Source organism: Coffea arabica, chromosome 4e (assembly GCF_036785885.1).
Source record: "Coffea arabica cultivar ET-39 chromosome 4e, Coffea Arabica ET-39 HiFi, whole genome shotgun sequence".
In the NCBI taxonomy this organism is placed as follows: domain Eukaryota; kingdom Viridiplantae; phylum Streptophyta; class Magnoliopsida; order Gentianales; family Rubiaceae; genus Coffea; species Coffea arabica.
This window is the reverse complement of record NC_092317.1, coordinates 6201206-6218913: the sequence shown is the minus strand read 5'-3', so window position 1 is coordinate 6218913 and position 17708 is coordinate 6201206. Positions and strand designations below refer to the sequence as shown.

Below are 17708 nucleotides of genomic sequence, written 5' to 3'. Positions count from 1 at the left end.
TTTAACCTTTTTAGAAATTGTTAAAAGCCTAAAGATGTCTTTATCATTAAAAGATATCATATTGTATAAACTTAAAAGTCAAATGCCTACATGTTATTCTTTGTTTAGAGAATTTTTTCTTCTTTTTTCGCCCTTTGCAATCATGCATTTCATAGGCATATGGATAAGAAATTGGACATAATTATCCATGCTGATCATCATTCCTAGGTGTTTTTACAGTAATTATATAACTCCAAAAGGAAATTAAGAATTTGACGCAGTTAATCATGAGCACTAATTTATGCCTTCCAGTAATATGATGATTAAATTCTTTCCTCTTGTTCTTTTTAATTCTTAATAGATAGTAATATCCCACTATTACCGCGGTAGAATTTTATATTGTAAATTACATCCTCTACATACTTAGTTGAGATCATAAACGTCTAAAGTATCAATTCCATCCATGGTCTTCACATATGTGATGTTAATATTTGTCTACTATGTATGTATAGTTTGGCATCACAGAATAAGTTACATCATTACATTTTAGTTAGAACTAAAATATTATTGAGTAATTACTATTGATTATATGCAATGGTCTCAACTTTTAATCAAAAAAAAAAAAAACATATATAGACATGTACAATCGAATTGATCAATAATAATGATGATGACATGGTAAAGCATAAGATCATACATTGGATTTTATTTTTATGTATTATTATTGATATTACGAAAACACAAGCATGGAATGATGAGACCAATTTGGCACCCTAATTAACAAAGTGCATTTCAGATGAAATCAACCGTTCAATGGAATATGGAACAGAGCATTTCAAGTGTTTTTCCTCCCAAAATGGAAAAGCGCTAAAAATATATTGTAAGAAAAGATAATTAGAATAAACCAAAGTATTTAACACAAAGATATGTGACCTTGAACAACAACACACTTCTTTGTATTCAACACAAAACTAACCATTATGGCTCACAAATAAAAACTCAACTAACATGACACTACAAAATTGGCGCGATGCGTCCAAGGCTGCTGCTGCTGCTGTAGTAAGACGTCGGACATGTTGTTAATATCTGACAAACTGTCGTACATCGCCTTCACTCTTCCTCCCGTACGGGTTGCTCGCACTAAACCCATTTCGGGTACGCATTTTCTTCCGAAACTTGGAAGCATTACTGTCTATATTCAAATTTACCTTTGGAGGAGAAGAGAAACAAAATGAAGCAGCCACACCCTGCAAAAGACAAAAGGATTAACTAGATTTTGACGACGCAGCATCAAAGTATTCTTATAGAACTCAAAAATACAATCCAGATCGTATTCTGCATCATCCATCTAGTACAAAGTCTGCAATCCAAATCTATACGTACAACGACAAAAGCATCCAAATCTACAATTGTAGAGGTTGGTTTCCATCCAACATCTGAAAGATCAGAGGAAAAAGGGAAAACCAAGAAAGGAAAAGTGAAGGATTTAAGTCCCCTTTGGGGTTGCGGTGGTTTTGGTATAAAAGCACTTTTAGGTGTTAAGAGTACTAAAAGTGCTTTTAAAAGTGTTTGGTGAACATCATCTCATAAAATTAGGAACAGAGCTTTTGATCTTAAAAGCACTTTTAGCAAAAACCCAAATGTGGTGCTTTTAGAGTAGCTTTTGTGATTAAAAAAATAAAACATCAAATTTAATCGTTTTATCCTATATTATGAACCAAATAGAGAGATAAAACACTTTCAAAAATTTTCAAATTACACATTATCTTAAACAATAATACTTATTGAACTATGTCACCAAACAATATATTTAAAAGCACTTGAGCAGTTAATAAGTACTTTTATTAAAAGGTCTACTAGGAAAGTACTTTCAATAAGCTACCGCAACCCCAAACGGGCCCTTAAAATTAGAACATTCAAACATGCTATACATATGTACTGCCTAATTTCTAGAATGTCATAAACCCAGCACTCATTAGGCCAAAAAAAAAAAAAAAAAAGGAAAGGTACAGCTTAATTTGATCCAGAACAGGAAGTTAAGAACCCATAATGTCATCCAAGGCCAAAAAAATCCAAGGGCTATCCTAAATAACAGAATGTTTTATCTGAGAATGAGTCGAATAATGACACCAGACGCAGACTTACACGAGAATGTAAAGAAACAATTCCACCAAAGAGTAATTCGCAAGTAAAAACACAGGAAAAGAATAAAATACCTGAAGATCAAGTTGGTGAACATTAAAAATATCTTTCATAGAATGTGAGTTGTAGGCAAGTAAATAGGATCTATAAGCCTCTTTAGCAGACTTGTTCAAATAATAGTTATTAGAGACCAGCTCTACCTGCATCAAACCCATTACTATTAAGGTGAGCTCAAGGAAATAACTCTGCAATCCAATAATAACTCAGATACTGAAAGAAAATAAAAGCTTGCAGAGAAGAATTACCAGGCGAGACTGCACATTTGCCAATTTCTTGTTATTGAATTCATATTCTTTGACAGGTATCTTAGCAGCCTGAAATTATTGACATAAAAAGCGTTTAGATAAATTATAGTATATTACAGCATAGAAGAAAATCTAAAGCGCCAATTAATATAGTTTATTTGCTTCCCATGCAGCCTTTCACAACCTACTGGTAGATTTTGAAGAGACTTGTCTAAGAAACTTTTCGCTTCTATAACACAATCACAAAGAAACTACCCTGTGGCAACAAAGATCCCCCCTCATCTTCTACCCAATCTAATCTCTCTACTTCCTTAAGAAAATTACTAATGAAACTCAAACTGTCTGAGAAAGGTCCAATGATTTTTCTCTTAGGTATAGAAAAAGGATTTATCAAAATGGACAGCCTTGCTTAAGATTCTTAGGTTCTCAACATGTCCCAATGTGAAAAGTCATGATCTATTGGTATGATGATGGCTTTAGCATTCCTACTTTCTTTAACCATTTATAGCACTTCCTGTTTTGAGTTATTAGCAACAGGAGAACATACCTTCAGATAGGTAAGAAACTTTAGCTCTTCCGGCATCAGGAAAAGTAGGGCATTCCCCTTTGCACCTTCCCCACGTGCAGTCCTACCAACCCGGTGAATATACTCCTGAGAGGGATAACATGAAGAAGCATGAGAATAAGCACGTCATCTAAAGTTGGGTGCTGGCAATTCTGACACCAAGAAAGTTACAAGAAGGATGAATTATCTGCACCTTAGGTTCATCAGGGGGGTCATACTGCACGATCCAATCCTGTGAAACATAAGGGAAAGGAATGATGAATCTAGTTCTAGGGTATCTATATTTTCTAATGACATATCAAAACAACATTTCAGTATTCAACACCCTTAGAACCAATTCATGCTAAATGCTTTACGAGGATAAAAAAGAACTAGTTCGAGGACATACCACAGCGGGTATATCAAGACCTCGTGCACCAACATCTGTACATAACAAGATGCCTTTTTCGGCTTTGCAAAATTCCAAAAAGCTAGATGTTCGTTTTTCCTGCTTTTGCTTTCCATAGATATCAAGACAGTCTATCTGTATGTATCTCAGAAGCGCAGAATGGAATTTAACGGAATCACGAGTGGAGAAGAAAACCATCACTTTCTTCGTCAGATTCTTCTTCAAAAAGGAGTACAGTAGTAAAAATCTCTTGGCACTTTCGACAACACAGAACCCTTGTTCCAGCCCCTCATTGGTGACCTAAAGTATCCAACATCTTAAATGAAGACTAAAAACCAACATTGCCCACAAGTACTAACAAAGGAATATATAACCCAGTTACCCTTCTTCGTCCATCATCCACATCGATGTAGACTGGAGTTTTCTGAAATGACAAGCGAGCAAGATCCTCAACCTGAAATGGTAGCATAACTTCTCTATGAAGTCCAATGAAAATACAGGAACTACAGGTCTCTTCCTAGTCAATATTGTACCAAGAAAACAAAAGGAGCAGAAAACACCTACCTTTTTCGTTTGGGTGGCAGAAAAAAGAGCTGTTTGTCTCGTCTGCACATCAGGCGGTGCCTCGTTAGTACAAATTCAATGCACAATGCCAATAACAAAACAATTATGCCTAAATGCACTCACAGAAAAAAGTCATACTGCAATATAGCACCAACCAGTACAAAACATTTAAAGCAACTCTGAGACAGCAATTAAATTCTAGTTATGTGCCTAAATATAGGAACAACTTCGATACACATTTATGTATGGGTTAACAAATGGCAACTCACCCAAGATGTCTTTTCTAAGACATTTACATAGACCATTATTCACCAATATGAGTTAAAGTCATCCAAAAATGCAAAAAACATGTGGACAACTCAGCAAACGTATAAAAGAATTTGCAACTCAAAACATAGGAAACAAGGGGAAAAAATGGAGCAAGAAAATCACAGAAAATTTGCTCTAATCCTCATGACAAATGAAAAGACAAAACTACTGATATATGAGGTGCAAATGAATAAAGACTGTGTCACCTTCCAAACTAAACCAGAACCAAAATACAAATCACAGGATAATCGACAATGAAAAGCAGTCAAAGGAAGAAATTGAAATTGGATATCTGCACTGTATATACTATCGTAATTACAACCAAATCGTACCTTAGGCAAAATTTTAATGATTTGCCTCATTTCTTCCTCAAAATTTGCTTCAAGTATCCTATCAGCTTCATCAATCATGAGGCACTGCAAGCATTCCATTCAATCAAAATGTGAAAATATGTCAATCTATCTTCCAAAGAATGAGAAACTTGATCTGAATCCAGTAGAAATAATCAACATACAAATAAGAGTATAGTAAATATGTGAGGCCTTTCATTCAAATAGATGCTATACATGGCAGAATTAAAAAAAAAAACTTAAAGATGTGAATTTGAAGATCAAAATAATGCTGTACATCACTAGGTTGGCAGCACAATACAGTCACCATTCCAAAGATAATCCAGCAAAGGTCTTCTGAAAAATGGCTTTGATGATGCCTTCTATTTTTCAAAATTGCAGTTAAGAAGCAAGTACTCTCATCCGGCAGCTTTCTTCCTCAGAGAAGCTAGGAAATGCAGCTAATAGCATTCTGATGACAGAGAATATGCTATACAAGTTATTAGAGCTTGTTGCATGTTTTGAGTGCAGTATCGCAACAGTCAACATAGTATCTAACACAGGAGATTTAATCTTAGTTTGTTGACAGATACATCTTTCCAAATTTAGACAAGTTGACGATGAATTCATATTGGAATCCTATATATGTCGGTATCATAGTGCAGCCTAAGTGATGAAGAGAATTGTTTAGAGAGGCACTTCTCAAACCCACAGCTTTCGCCTTGACAGTGCGGTGCTTTGACCAATTGAACTACAATCCCAGCGAAAAAAGGGATCTTGCAGAGATTTTTGTTCTTTTGATCTCCCCATCAAGTCTTTATGAAAGATAGGGGGTTATATCCTCTCGTGATCGATGGATTGGCAAATTGGTCGAATTATTGGGCTGAGCGGATTTGAACCAGCGTAGACATATTGCCAACGAATTTACAGTCCGTCCCCATTAACCACTTGGGCATTGGCCCAGGAAGAATCACTTTTAGACTTATTGATAATCCATGATTAATTTCCTTTCGTAGTACCCTACCCCCAAGGGAAGTCGAATCCCCGCTGCCTCCTTGAAAGAGAGATGTCCTCAACCACTAGACGATGGAGGCCTACTTGCGCAACAGCCATCATACTATGATCATAGTATTAACAGTTTTTTGAAATTGTCAACATAATGTAATAGTCGTCTTATCATCCAGCTCTGACATTGGAGAACATTTATTAGCATTTCCCTGACTTCTTTAACAGATTACATATATATTCCAAAGAAAGAAACATGTCAGGAAAAAGAGGAAATTAAAAAAAAATAATAATCCAACTAGCTCAGGCTCTTTCGATTGATGCAAACACCTAGAATCATGCTTTCTTTGGGTTTTGTATTATAAGGTTTTAGCTCAGAACTCCTAAGTAAAGCACTTCATCTCCAAAGAGATTCAAGCCACCAATTAATCAGGAGATTCAGGAACCTGGGTTGTGGAAAAAAGACCAGGCAATATGCAGCCATATACTTTTTTTCTTTTTTTTGGCAGCTGTAGACACATATCCAACTCTGCTGAATTAGCAGAAAAGAAACTTCAACAGGTCTAAAAATGACCAAATTGACTGCACCAAAATGATCAATTCACATCATTCAATAAAAAAAAAATGATCCATCTTTAGTCAAACTTTCTGGATGTTTACAAACTACACAACTAAGGAAATTATTTGATTAAATAGTATTAATCTTCAGGCTTGTCTATAGGTCCAGTTGAATGGAAAAATCCTTTCAGACATTAACACCAAAAGCGAAATGTTTTCACAATTTTAATAGGTTAAATCCTGCACAAGAGAGTTCAACAAGTTCCCTTCCCACTTCATTTCAGGCAGCATCCATGTAACTGCTCATAATTGGATTTATGTAAAAAAAAAAATTTGAAAATCATAGATCATAAAGTCAAAATAACGTAAATTTACCTTCAAGTTTTTATAAATAAACCCCTTGGTATTTTGGAGATGGTCAAGAAGACGACCAGGTGTAGCTACTAAGAGATTTACTCCTTTCACAATACGCTCAGCCTCTCCACGTCGTGCCACACCACCAATAACTAAGCCAAGAGTCTGCGAGTGATACTTAAGCAGAACTTTTGCTACAGCATGCGTCTGCATTATTGAATAAAAAATCAATTAATTGATGCTTAAAGTCAGACCCATGTGATCCAGGGTTCAGTTGGTCACTAACATACAGTACAACCCCATACAGTACAACTCCATATTAAGATGTTGTTCTATTCTAGATAGGGCATCAGTAGAGGAAGATCAATGTGCACAGGACTCTCAAGTTTGTTATTCCATGCATTGCAGAAGTAGCAGTGGAATATCTGGCAAATTCAATTGTCTAGGCTTACATAGATGCACTGCAACAATAAAGTGTCTCATATTGCTACCTGAGATAACTAGTACCAAAACTTTATATCAGTTGCTCCAGTAAACATATAATACAGCAATTATCTCTGATAGCTACAACAGAGTCAGCTATGGCTACACTTACTCAAAGCAACCAAAATAGACGAGAAACACCACTTAAGGTTCAGAGAGAAAATGCATCTACATTTTCTGCATCTTCTTTCCCAAACAAGTAGGGTAGCAGCTGGATATTAAGAAAGCTGTGGGACATTCCTGATGACGTTTAACAGAGGTTTTATAAAATAAGAGAGGCAAAATCATTTTGCCTGGCCATTGAACAAGAGCAAGAAAGTCTGTACCTGTATGGCCAGCTCCCTTGTTGGACAAATGACAACAACACCAGTACCATTCCGAGCTGTAAACTGAATTTGATGTAGCAACTCCACAGCTGGTATCAGAAAAGCAAGTGTTTTACCAGAACCCGTCCTTGCAGCTCCAAGTACATCTTCACCCTCAAGAAGTGGTGGAATTGCTCTGGCTTGGATCTTCAATCATAAGAAAAAAATATTAGCGTGCAGAAACATTACAAAGAAATTCCTATTGATTACATCATGAATTTCAAAGTCATTGGAACTTGATAAGTTATAACAAGTGTACTGGATTTGCTTAAATTGTGTCCTCACACAACAACAAAATTTGCACATTTCTCATAGGATATATATATCCTAATGGAAGGCTTAAACTTCATGCCGTTCTCTTAAATTCATTTAATCTGCACCAGTTTACTTCTGGACTATATCAATTAGATACCAACATACAAATGACCCTATTTCTACCCCGAATTTGCTCGAAGCATGAAAGACTTGAACTGTCTCAATACATATTTTAAAAAAAAAAAAGGGAAAAAGGCCGAAACGTAGTAAACTCTAATCACACACTCAAAGCTCATCATGCCCAAAAAAGATACAGTTATGGATTAAACCACCAAATTTCACAATTTCAATTATAATATAAACCTCATGGCACACTCAATAGTTCAATTCACTAGAAATAGCTGAACTAAATGCAAAATAATCCATCCAACAACTATCTGCTTAATATACAAAACCTAAACTTCATAAGCACTAAGAATTGCAAGAAAGTTATTTTACCTGGGTCATAAATTCGAAATTCATCTCTTTAATAGCTTTCATAGTATTTTCTGAAATCGGCAACAACGAGAACGCCTCCGTGCTCATGATTCCCGACCCCGTCCCCATATTCTTCACCACTTTCATAATCTCCTCCACTTCTTCTTTTTCTCCTTCTTCTTCTCCGCCTCCTGCATTGTCGTCCTCATTATCTTCTCTTGGCCTCTTCAACTTCTTCTTCTTCTCCTTATTAGTTATTTTCTCAGATTTATCATCATTCTCTGTAGCTTCTTCTTCTTGTTCTTCAGCTTCAGTAGCTTCAGTAGGTCGTTCTGGGAGTAAAGATGGTGACTGCTTCGATTTCTTGCCTCTCTTACGATGTCGTTTCTTCTTAATTGACTCGCCTTCTTTGGAAGAATCTAACTTAGGGTTTTTCTCAGTAGCCATGGTTCTTCCACCGCCGCAGACCGCCGCCAGTTTTGTCAGGTTCGTTTACAAGAAAAGCGGCAACATGAGGGTATCTTGTATAGAAGAACAAATTGCTGTAACAGTCCTTAAGGCTTCAGCTAATTGTGCTTTCTACCCATGCATTTTGAAGTAAATAAGAAGTTTTGAAATTTTCTAATGTGTCCAAATTATATGATGTAGCTACGGCACCACATATGATGGGGTTAAAGAAGGCATTCTAATCCAGTATTGCGAGAAAGAAAACAGACAAATTGAACAGCATTATAAATACATTGTTGGAGCCATCAAGGATCTCTTTTCCTTTTTAACAATAATTCGTTTTTCTTTTGGTTTTTTGGCTATCAAAGTTTAAACTCCATTCAGTCATTATCAATATATAAGATAGCTCTCAATTATTTCAAGTAGAAATGTGTGTATAATGTATTCCTTTCTCTCATTAATTGAAAATAATTTTTAATAGGAGCTATTATGACTAGCATCTAGAGTACAATTTATTAAGGTGAATCCAGAGTATTTGATTCTTTTCAAATCCAATTATGTTACCAACGACATGAATGGATAACAAATTTTTTCAAATAATATTTCGCTTGTATTATAAATATATTTTTCAATTTACCTTTTTATATTTCTAACTACTTTTTTATCTCATATACATCACATCACAAAAAATACTACAATAATTATTTCAAATAATACTCTATTCAAACATCATTCATTTCGATAGGGGTACTTAAAATGATAACACAAGATGTAGTATGTTTTTACATGCATAAACTTGAGTTGATTGAGATATGTAGTATATTTCTAACAACTATTCCAAAAAGAATTTTGGGGAATTCAAAACAAGAATTTATAATTATGCATAAACGTAAGGCCACTTAACTAATAATGTTATTGTATAGTAGCCTTTTTTTTTTTTAGTTTAAGTAGGAGGTTTCGAATTCGGAACCTCTCACTTACATTTCTTTCCCAGATACCATTCATCCCATCCCGCCCTCTTTAAGGCAAATCCAAAGTACTTGATTCTTGTCAAATCCAACTATGTTACCAACAATTTTAGAGACATGAATGGATAACAAAATTTTTCAAATAATATTTCACTTACATTATAAACATATTTTCTAACCCATCTTTTTATATTTTTAACTATCTTTATATCTTATATACATCACATCGCAAAAAGTGCTACAATAGTTATTTTAAATAATACTCTATTTAAACATCATTCATTTCGTTAGGGGTACTTAAAATGATAATACAAGAGGTAGTATGTTTTTACATGCATAAACTTGAGTTGATTGAGATATGTGCCCAGAAGTAAATTTTAAATATTTTCATTCTTCAATTGAAAAACTTTAGATTTTCTAACCACTATTCCAAAAAGAAATTTGAGGAATGCAAAACAAGAATTTATAATTATGCATAAACATAAGGCCACTTAACTAATAATGTTATTGTTTAGTAGCTTTTTCTTTTTTTAGTATAAGTGGGAGGTTTCAAATTTGGGACCTCTCGCTTACATTTCTTCTCTCGATAACATCCATCTTTTGCAGGCCTATGCTCCTGCAACAGTAGACCTATAACTGATCTATCGCCGCATTCTATCTCATCAATGCGGTTCGAACCTCAAGGATGCTTCTCAAGTTCTACTATAAATATCCCTCTTCCTGAACCCTAGAGGCAATTGCTTCTTAGCCCTCCTGTTCGGTAATTTATTCCCAAACTATCAACTCTTGCTCCCAAACTATCAACTCTTGCTAACTTAAGTATCAAAGTCAAATCGGAGGAATAGCCTCGCCTTTGCTCTTGATCTCATATAGGAAACCCGAATTAGAGTTTGCCAATCTCCAGTCTTCTCGCGAGTTTTAATCGTGACTCTACAATTGACGTCGTCTGTGGGAACGAAGTGAATATAGCTGCTCTACTCTGTAATAGCTAAGACTCGCTCTAATCGTGGAAATCAGAACCCCCAAACTTCCGGAGATTGTACAGCCGATCTAAGGGATCAGGACATCCCAAAGAACTCACAACCTCATGTAGAGGTCCAGAGCTCTTTGAAGAGATTGTCAGGCATATGAAAGGTAAGGATAGGGCTGAGTCTTCTCGAAAACAGCCTGAAGAGTCCTCTTCCTCGTCTTATGAGGGTGACTCAGATGACGATCACCCCAAGAGGAAGAAGGAAAAGAACCTCATGGAATTAAGAGGCGCTGCATTCTAATTAGATTTTCTAACAACTATTCCAAAAAGAAATTCAAGGAATGCAAAACAAGAATTTATTATGCATAAATGTAAGGCCACATAACTAATAATGTTATTGTATCATAATTAGTAAGACTTTTCACTTACACTCCTTCCCCGATACCATCTATCCCATCCCTTCCCCCTTATATGGTCACTTAGACAAGTTTTTATCTACATGAACATTTGTTGTAACAACATTCAAGACCAAAATGTATGTTTTATTTATGTTTTTTGTTTTTCTATTACGTATAGTTTGTAACGAGCATGTGGATTTTTCTAGTTATATGTAAAAGCATATAATAACCAATGAAAAAAATGCTCACAATGCGTGGATTTTGAAATGAGATATTTAACCATAGTTTGCTTTACATCTAAAAACATGTCCAATGTAATTATTCAACTAATAATGCCTTTATCAATTATTTTCTGAAAAATCACCTTGCAGATGTTTTAGTCACAAGGTAAGGCAATTATAGTTAGTAATTAGTGCCTGCAACATTATATTATCAAAACAAGCGAAAATGTAAAGTATTTTTTGGTGAACACAGTGTAATCACCTTTATAGAGAGAGAGAGAGAGAGCAATAATTATCACAATAATTATGATTGCATATATTTATCGAGTGGAATTCAAATGTATTAACAAGTGCCCGTTGATAACAATTAGAAAATTCCTTACAACTTTTTTTATGAAAGACCAAATTCCCAGCTAACGACTGTAAATTATTGGACTCAAGCGGTCCATTGAGAAAAAGTACAAGAGAATACAAAGACTTCAGCTTTCAGTCTAGAACCCCCGTCCAATGTCCTGCAATAGAGTAGTTATTGTTTAAAATTGCTGATTTTCTTCTGCAGCATTCGTTCCGTTTTTCTCACAATAACTGTGCACTACAAGGCTTCAAAACCAACCAAAGCGAGCCCATGTATCTCTTATATGTCAAACATAAAAAAGATTTCTTGGCTATTTGAATCTGATCCAGGGAGAGAATAACAACACAGCTTAACCGGCGATGAATCAAGATATACTGCAGAAGCAAACAAGATTAGTAAACTTAAATCTGACCACAAAGTTACTATTCTTCAGTTCCTTGGGCGAAGTTGTCCACATGGAACAAAAACAAAATGCGGATCAAGCCATTCCTGTCACCATTGCCGAGTCAAGATTTCGTCGATTAAACACCTCTTATCCTCCTAATGATTCTCTTCGTAACCAACTCATTAGCAGTCCACCTCATTAAGTTCCTCATCGGCTGCACCCTTCCGGCGGTTCCTTTCACTGCTTTAACTCCAGCAAAGGGATCACCATGCACAACTACCCTGTGAAATGGTGGCACAGCAGAAGAGTAGCGTCTTTTACCATGAATGAACCGTGCCAAAGCTGCACTCTGTTCATCGTTTAACTTCCTGACTACAGGCTTTCTAAGCATCCATTGGCATATGAAGTACACAGTTAATAGGAATTCATAAAATACGAAGGATAGAGACGGGAGAAATAAACACAAGTAACCTAAGTACTAATATCCCACATAAGTCAAATAAGCACCTAATCAGCACTGAAAATGTCAAAGTATATATGCGATTAGAAGGGCATCATTTAAGAAATTATTGTTTATCAACAGGTCTAGAAAGTCATATTACACTTAGAAGTTCACTATACCAACAAATCTCCTGTCACTATACCAATAAGTCTCCTGTCTTATTTTCAAATATTAAAAATACCAATGGTCTCTTTGTCTTGTCTGTAAACTAGCTTGAATTAGTCACATGGAGCTGTATAAAGCCTCAAATTCATGCTTTTGACATTAACCTTCCATCACCCTGTAAAGCTGATCTCAAAGAGCATTTTAAATTTTGAACATTACGAATTTCTGAAGCCTTATGATTTGTGCTGTTCACTTAATCCAAATTAAACTGCAAGCACCTCCACAAAAGCATGGTTTTTTAAATTAAATGCTTTTGATATGTAAGTAAGTTGGGCATAGTGTTTCATTCTTGCTATGATTTTTTTTTTCTACTTTTGTGTTGCAGAACTTCAGTAAAAGTGGTCTTGGATGAGAGAGAGAATTCCATTCACGTCATCCAAGGTGATTAACCCCTGGCTCAATCACTTTCACTTTAAGAATTTCTATTCTATAAAATAGAAGTAATTGTGAGAACTCATTCGCTAAACTAGTTATTGCTTCTTGACAATGCAGATCGTGGTATGAAACATGCCATGCTGCCTTCTGCACGACTTCGCAGTTATCTTCATGCATATGTAAGGATGACTGATTTTCAAAGACCATGCAAGTTATCTTCTTGCTAGTTAGATGTGATGAAGTATGTAAGGAAGAGTGGTCTTTAAATACCATGCATGTTTATGTTTAGGTGAACATACTTTCATCTCATGAAGTGCTGTCACATATCATGATGTGTTGAAACTTCCCTTCCTCTTCCACTGATTGAAAAGCTAAAACATATTTTTTCTGGGTTACAGTCGCAGGGAGCATATAGCATTCAGAAGAGCATTTTTGCTCGACAGCTTCCTGGTTCCTTTGCTTTTTACTCGAAAGCTCGGGAATTTCACACATCAAGGGATAGCTTTTCATGTGGTTTCCGCAAGGTCCAGCTCAAGAGTACTAGCAGAGCAGAACAGCACATGCAGAAATTTCTTGCAACAAAATGGTTCTCTAACTTTGCTTTAGCAATTAAGAAGGGGATTAAGGGCTTATGATTCTATCTATTATTCTGCATTTCTGCTGGTATGGTGAAATCTGACATTTCTGCTTTTGTTTCTTGTTAATGCTTCCCTTATAATTATTATTTTGGGGTCTATGCAGGGAAGAAATAGATTTTCTTCTTTTTTTTTTTTTGCAAAATGTGGGAGACATTTCTGCTATTGCCTTGCAAAATCCAAACAAGACTCTTGCTCCAAATATCTAAATGCACTGATACTACCAACCTCAATAATCAATCATCACATTAATTTCCAACCAGATAGATGCAAGCATGCGTCGTAATCAGAACCAAAACATTCTTCAATTCAAGAAAACAAATTCAGGAGTTAAAAGATCATCTCCTGATTGCTAGCTATCATATCCATTTATCCATCTAAACTAATCACAAAATGGGATCAAGCATTAAACGACAATAATCACCCCTAACACTGCCAAAATAACCATCATCATACTAGTTCCAAAATACGTAGCCGCAGCACTTTTTGCAGGAGATGATGTATTTGCCGTCTGATTTGCAGACTGAGGGGTGCTTTCTACATCCAAGACCTTGATTATCATCTTGAGGCCTCTCTCGCAGTGTCCTGAAACCCCACTGATGAAATAGAACAGACCCGATCGGTCCAATGCATAGATTGTGTTGCCATTGTTGGAGAAGAACATAGGATGCAGCGATCGGCATTTCTCATACTCCTCCTTGGTCACTTCCATAACAGAGTCTTTCTTGTACGTAAAAACTACACATGCATGTATACGTGTATTTGCATTGAGTTTCAATTACTACTTGAAAAAAGTTTAATGAAATGGAGAATTGACAAGTACTTACTTAGGGTGTCATTGACTTTAAATCTGTTTTTGGAAGCCCAGTCATTGTACAGATCATCGTTCTTCGAAGGAGGAATTACCCAGCCAGTGTTGCCACCAACGTCGAACTCAACCGAAATCCCTGTTAAGAAATGGAGTGAAGTGAAGATGGATACTAGGAGGAAACATGTCGAGAAACTTTGGAAGAAAGAAGCCATTTTTGGTTTGTTTGGACTTTCAAGAGGGAGCTCTTTGCTTGTATGAGTTTCTTGATGTGAAAAGTGTAAATGTGAAGAAATTTGAGTACTAAGCTGGACTTAAAAAGGAGAGAGGAAGGTTGTGGAGCGGGATTAGGAGGGAGTTATGGCGCATGTTGGAGTGGTGGCTGCAACAGTTTAGGGAGGGCTTATCTTTGACTTGGTGTAACTGTTTTTCAAGTTTAACTTGACCAATTCAAACTTGTACAAGGCTGGCTAGAACTAGAAGCTTGGTTTTTTTTTTCATCAATATGTGGATTTTATTTACTTTTTACATGCCAATATGAGTAAATCTTTTGATATCAAATGCTGAACGACTAAAAAAGATAGAAAAGCCCATGAAATTTTATTTAGCACGTTTCTTATAAAATTTTTACTTTTTTCAAGAACGAAAAAAGTAATTGAAGTCAATAGGTGGTGACATGGGACACCAAGAAGAAGATTAATTTAACTTTTACCAAGGGTGGGAAAAAGATATTCGATCTCTGGTAAATCGTTAACGTGAACGGTTTTGATGGATTCGCTAACTATGCTTTAATCTTTCTTCTCTGGTAAATCGCATCCCCGCACATTTTACAATATCTATCCGGGAGTAAATATTGGAGCCCATCATGATGCTCTTCAGAAATAATCAATCCCCAAAGACTGCAAAACTAGCAGCACACTGAAATATGCTTGAACGTATTTCACTAGAATCAATCCTGCAACCTTTAATTTAAGAATCACAAATGTTAACAGCTCAAATGGCAATGACACACATGATTAGCATAACCATCAGCTAAGTTTGTATGGTACCAAATACATTTCATATACAACCAGTTAACTCCAACACTTTCACTAACTTGACAAATCAAAATACTTCTCCTAATCTCGAAACAAGTCAGTGGAAACTTTGGCCAGGGACCATTTCTCCTGCATGCATATTAGTTAGTTGCCAGCTCCGGGTAATGTGATAATTCAAGTCCGAGGAGTTCAGCACATCTAGTGAATGTGATGCAGGCGAGAAACTTCATCGACCAACCCACCTCCTCCACCAAAAGGAAGAAGTGATTCCTTCGGGAGGGGGTGGTGTGAGAACATCGAGCATAGTTTCTTTCTCCTTTGGGGTCAATGGAACTCCTCTAACTAGGTTCAGAGCCATAATGTGCACATTTGTTTTTTGTCTATGCCTTTGATAAGCCCATATGCCTCCAGCAGCAGCCGCAGCTAAAATCTGTTTGAGAAAAGGTTCAAAATAAGTGATCAATTTCCATAGAACCCTAAAATAAAGAAGGGGGCGCGCCAATGGTAGTGAGAGTTACAGACCGGAGACAACCATAAAGCAGCAGTCTGCATATCAAATTTTGGTGCGTAAAGCACCGTCTCACCAAAATCATCCTCAAGCTTTTTGTAGATGTCTTTGTCAGTTTTACCAGACCGGATTTCATCCCGAATTAACTACAACAGGTAACGTAAACAATACAGCTCCGAGTGAGGTTATGGAAGCATAAATAAGAAAACAAATGCAGCAAGTGGCTAGATAAAATTTTGGTAAAATGCAAGAAGAGTATGTAAACAACACCACCAAACAGAAGAAAGATGGTAGGAACTCCTCAGTGTCTTTTGTTTGAAAACTGGTCATAACTACCGAACAAAATGCATCTAAATAAACAGAATAAGAAGCACACCAGATAATCCATAAACAAGTTTGAGATTATCACTGCATAAGCCAAACCTATCCCATAACCGACAAGAATGGACAGGGCAAAAAACCAGCTATGCACCAGTTTGAGATTATCTGCCACAGACACCCCACCAAAAAATTAACTAGTAAAATCTTGCAATGCTATGAACGCTAGTTAAGTTCACAACACCCTGCTTATAAAAAAATAGGTCCGCAAAGCTCCTTGAAGGCTCTATATAATTAACATTACAAAGAGTCAATTCAAAATATCCGTGCATACAATTCGACTCAGCAGACTAAATTAAAGTACACCTACAACTACTAAACTCAAAATTGCTTAAATTTACGATATCCTCCGGAAAATTTTTTTTGGCTCATGAATAAATATCCACAGTGAATGAATTTAACTTGGTGGGGAGTGTTGTGTTAATTGGGAGGAGAAAATGGGATACCTTTCTGAGCAAAATGGCAATGTCAGCTTGAGAATCTTCAATGGACTGACTCCCACATTCCGTACACCTCACATTATGACTAATGTTTCTAGCTCGAGCTTCCACTACCCGTTCTTTCTTCACTGCATCCTCTTCGCTCTCCATTGCCCTCCACCTGTTCGATTTTATTCCCAAAAGAAATTCATTTCATAAATAGACTTGTAAATTTAAGCACCCATTGAACTTAGAATCTAAACTTAAGAAACAGGTTTAATCTAAAGGCAATGCTGAAATCACTGTATAGTATTACTTACCTGAATAGCCAATCTCACCACCGAAGGCGTACTAGTTCCGAATTGCCCCGCCGAGGAGAGACGGAGGGAGAGAGATAGATCGATTAGCTGAGGCACAAAAAAACTGCATTAAGAAACGGGCTTGAACTTGCACTTTGAATTGGGCTGGGCTAAGGATAAAAAAGAATTGTTAGTTGATACAACCCCATACTGTCATACACTCTCTGTTGGACCTTTCCATTGTCAGGTCCAAGCGTCCAAGAACACCATACGACTATTGGGCTTCATTAGAAAGGTCCAACTAAGTCTAATATAAATAAATAAATAATAGGTTGACAAAACATGGTATAATGTTAACAATTTTGAAGCAATAATACCAATACTTGAAGTTCTTAAATAAAATAAATACAATAATACTTGAATCCACTTATGAATGTGATTAAAATATTTCTTTAAGGGAATGAAATAGTTGAACCAAGAAATAAATTTTAGGAAAATTATGACAAAAAAATCGACTAGAAATATAAAAAAATTTCAAACAAATGCCTAACTAAAACTTTTCCCAAAACCTTATAATTGAATGAAAGAAAAACTTTTGATATCAAAATAATAAATATATTTCTGTGTATGTTTATATAGTACTAGAATCTTCTCTCTCTCTCTCTCTCTTTCTTTCTTTATAATTATAATAATTATTACCATCAAAATCTTTTTTTTTTATCCACAAATTCTGTATACTATAATAGTTTTTGTAATGTAA

General features: G+C 35.8%; 3 protein-coding genes across 4 annotated transcripts; all 3 read right to left on the bottom strand.

Moving 5' to 3' along the window:
• Positions 1–836: 836 nt before the first annotated feature.
• LOC113742779 (ATP-dependent RNA helicase HAS1) lies at positions 837–8599 on the bottom strand. 2 transcript variants are annotated; one of them, XM_027270733.2, is made up of 12 exons: positions 8100–8599; positions 7308–7493; positions 6520–6705; positions 4585–4668; positions 3944–3985; positions 3762–3833; positions 3380–3679; positions 3185–3223; positions 2974–3078; positions 2427–2495; positions 2196–2321; positions 837–1226 (listed from the first exon to the last, which is right to left on the bottom strand). In XM_027270733.2, the coding sequence occupies exons 1-12, from the start codon at positions 8523–8525 to the stop codon at positions 1059–1061; spliced, it is 1803 nt and encodes a 600-aa protein (XP_027126534.1). In that variant the 5' UTR covers positions 8526–8599; the 3' UTR covers positions 837–1058. The 2 variants fall into 2 exon arrangements, with proteins under 2 accessions (XP_027126534.1, XP_027126535.1); XM_027270734.2 differs by lacking the exon at positions 6520–6705.
• Positions 8600–13905: 5306 nt separating this feature from the next.
• Positions 13906–14522, bottom strand: LOC113740612 (early nodulin-like protein 6). The gene is made up of 2 exons (XM_027268161.1): positions 14327–14522; positions 13906–14237 (listed from the first exon to the last, which is right to left on the bottom strand). The coding sequence occupies exons 1-2, from the start codon at positions 14520–14522 to the stop codon at positions 13906–13908; spliced, it is 528 nt and encodes a 175-aa protein (XP_027123962.1).
• Positions 14523–15245: 723 nt separating this feature from the next.
• On the bottom strand, positions 15246–17101 carry LOC113741741 (cytochrome c-type biogenesis CcmH-like mitochondrial protein). Its single transcript, XM_027269350.2, has 4 exons — positions 16970–17101; positions 16677–16830; positions 15867–15998; positions 15246–15774 (listed from the first exon to the last, which is right to left on the bottom strand). Exons 2-4 carry the CDS (start codon positions 16818–16820, stop codon positions 15571–15573), a joined length of 480 nt encoding a protein of 159 aa, XP_027125151.1. The 5' UTR covers positions 16821–16830; positions 16970–17101; the 3' UTR covers positions 15246–15570.
• Between the last annotated feature and the right edge of the window lie 607 nt (positions 17102–17708).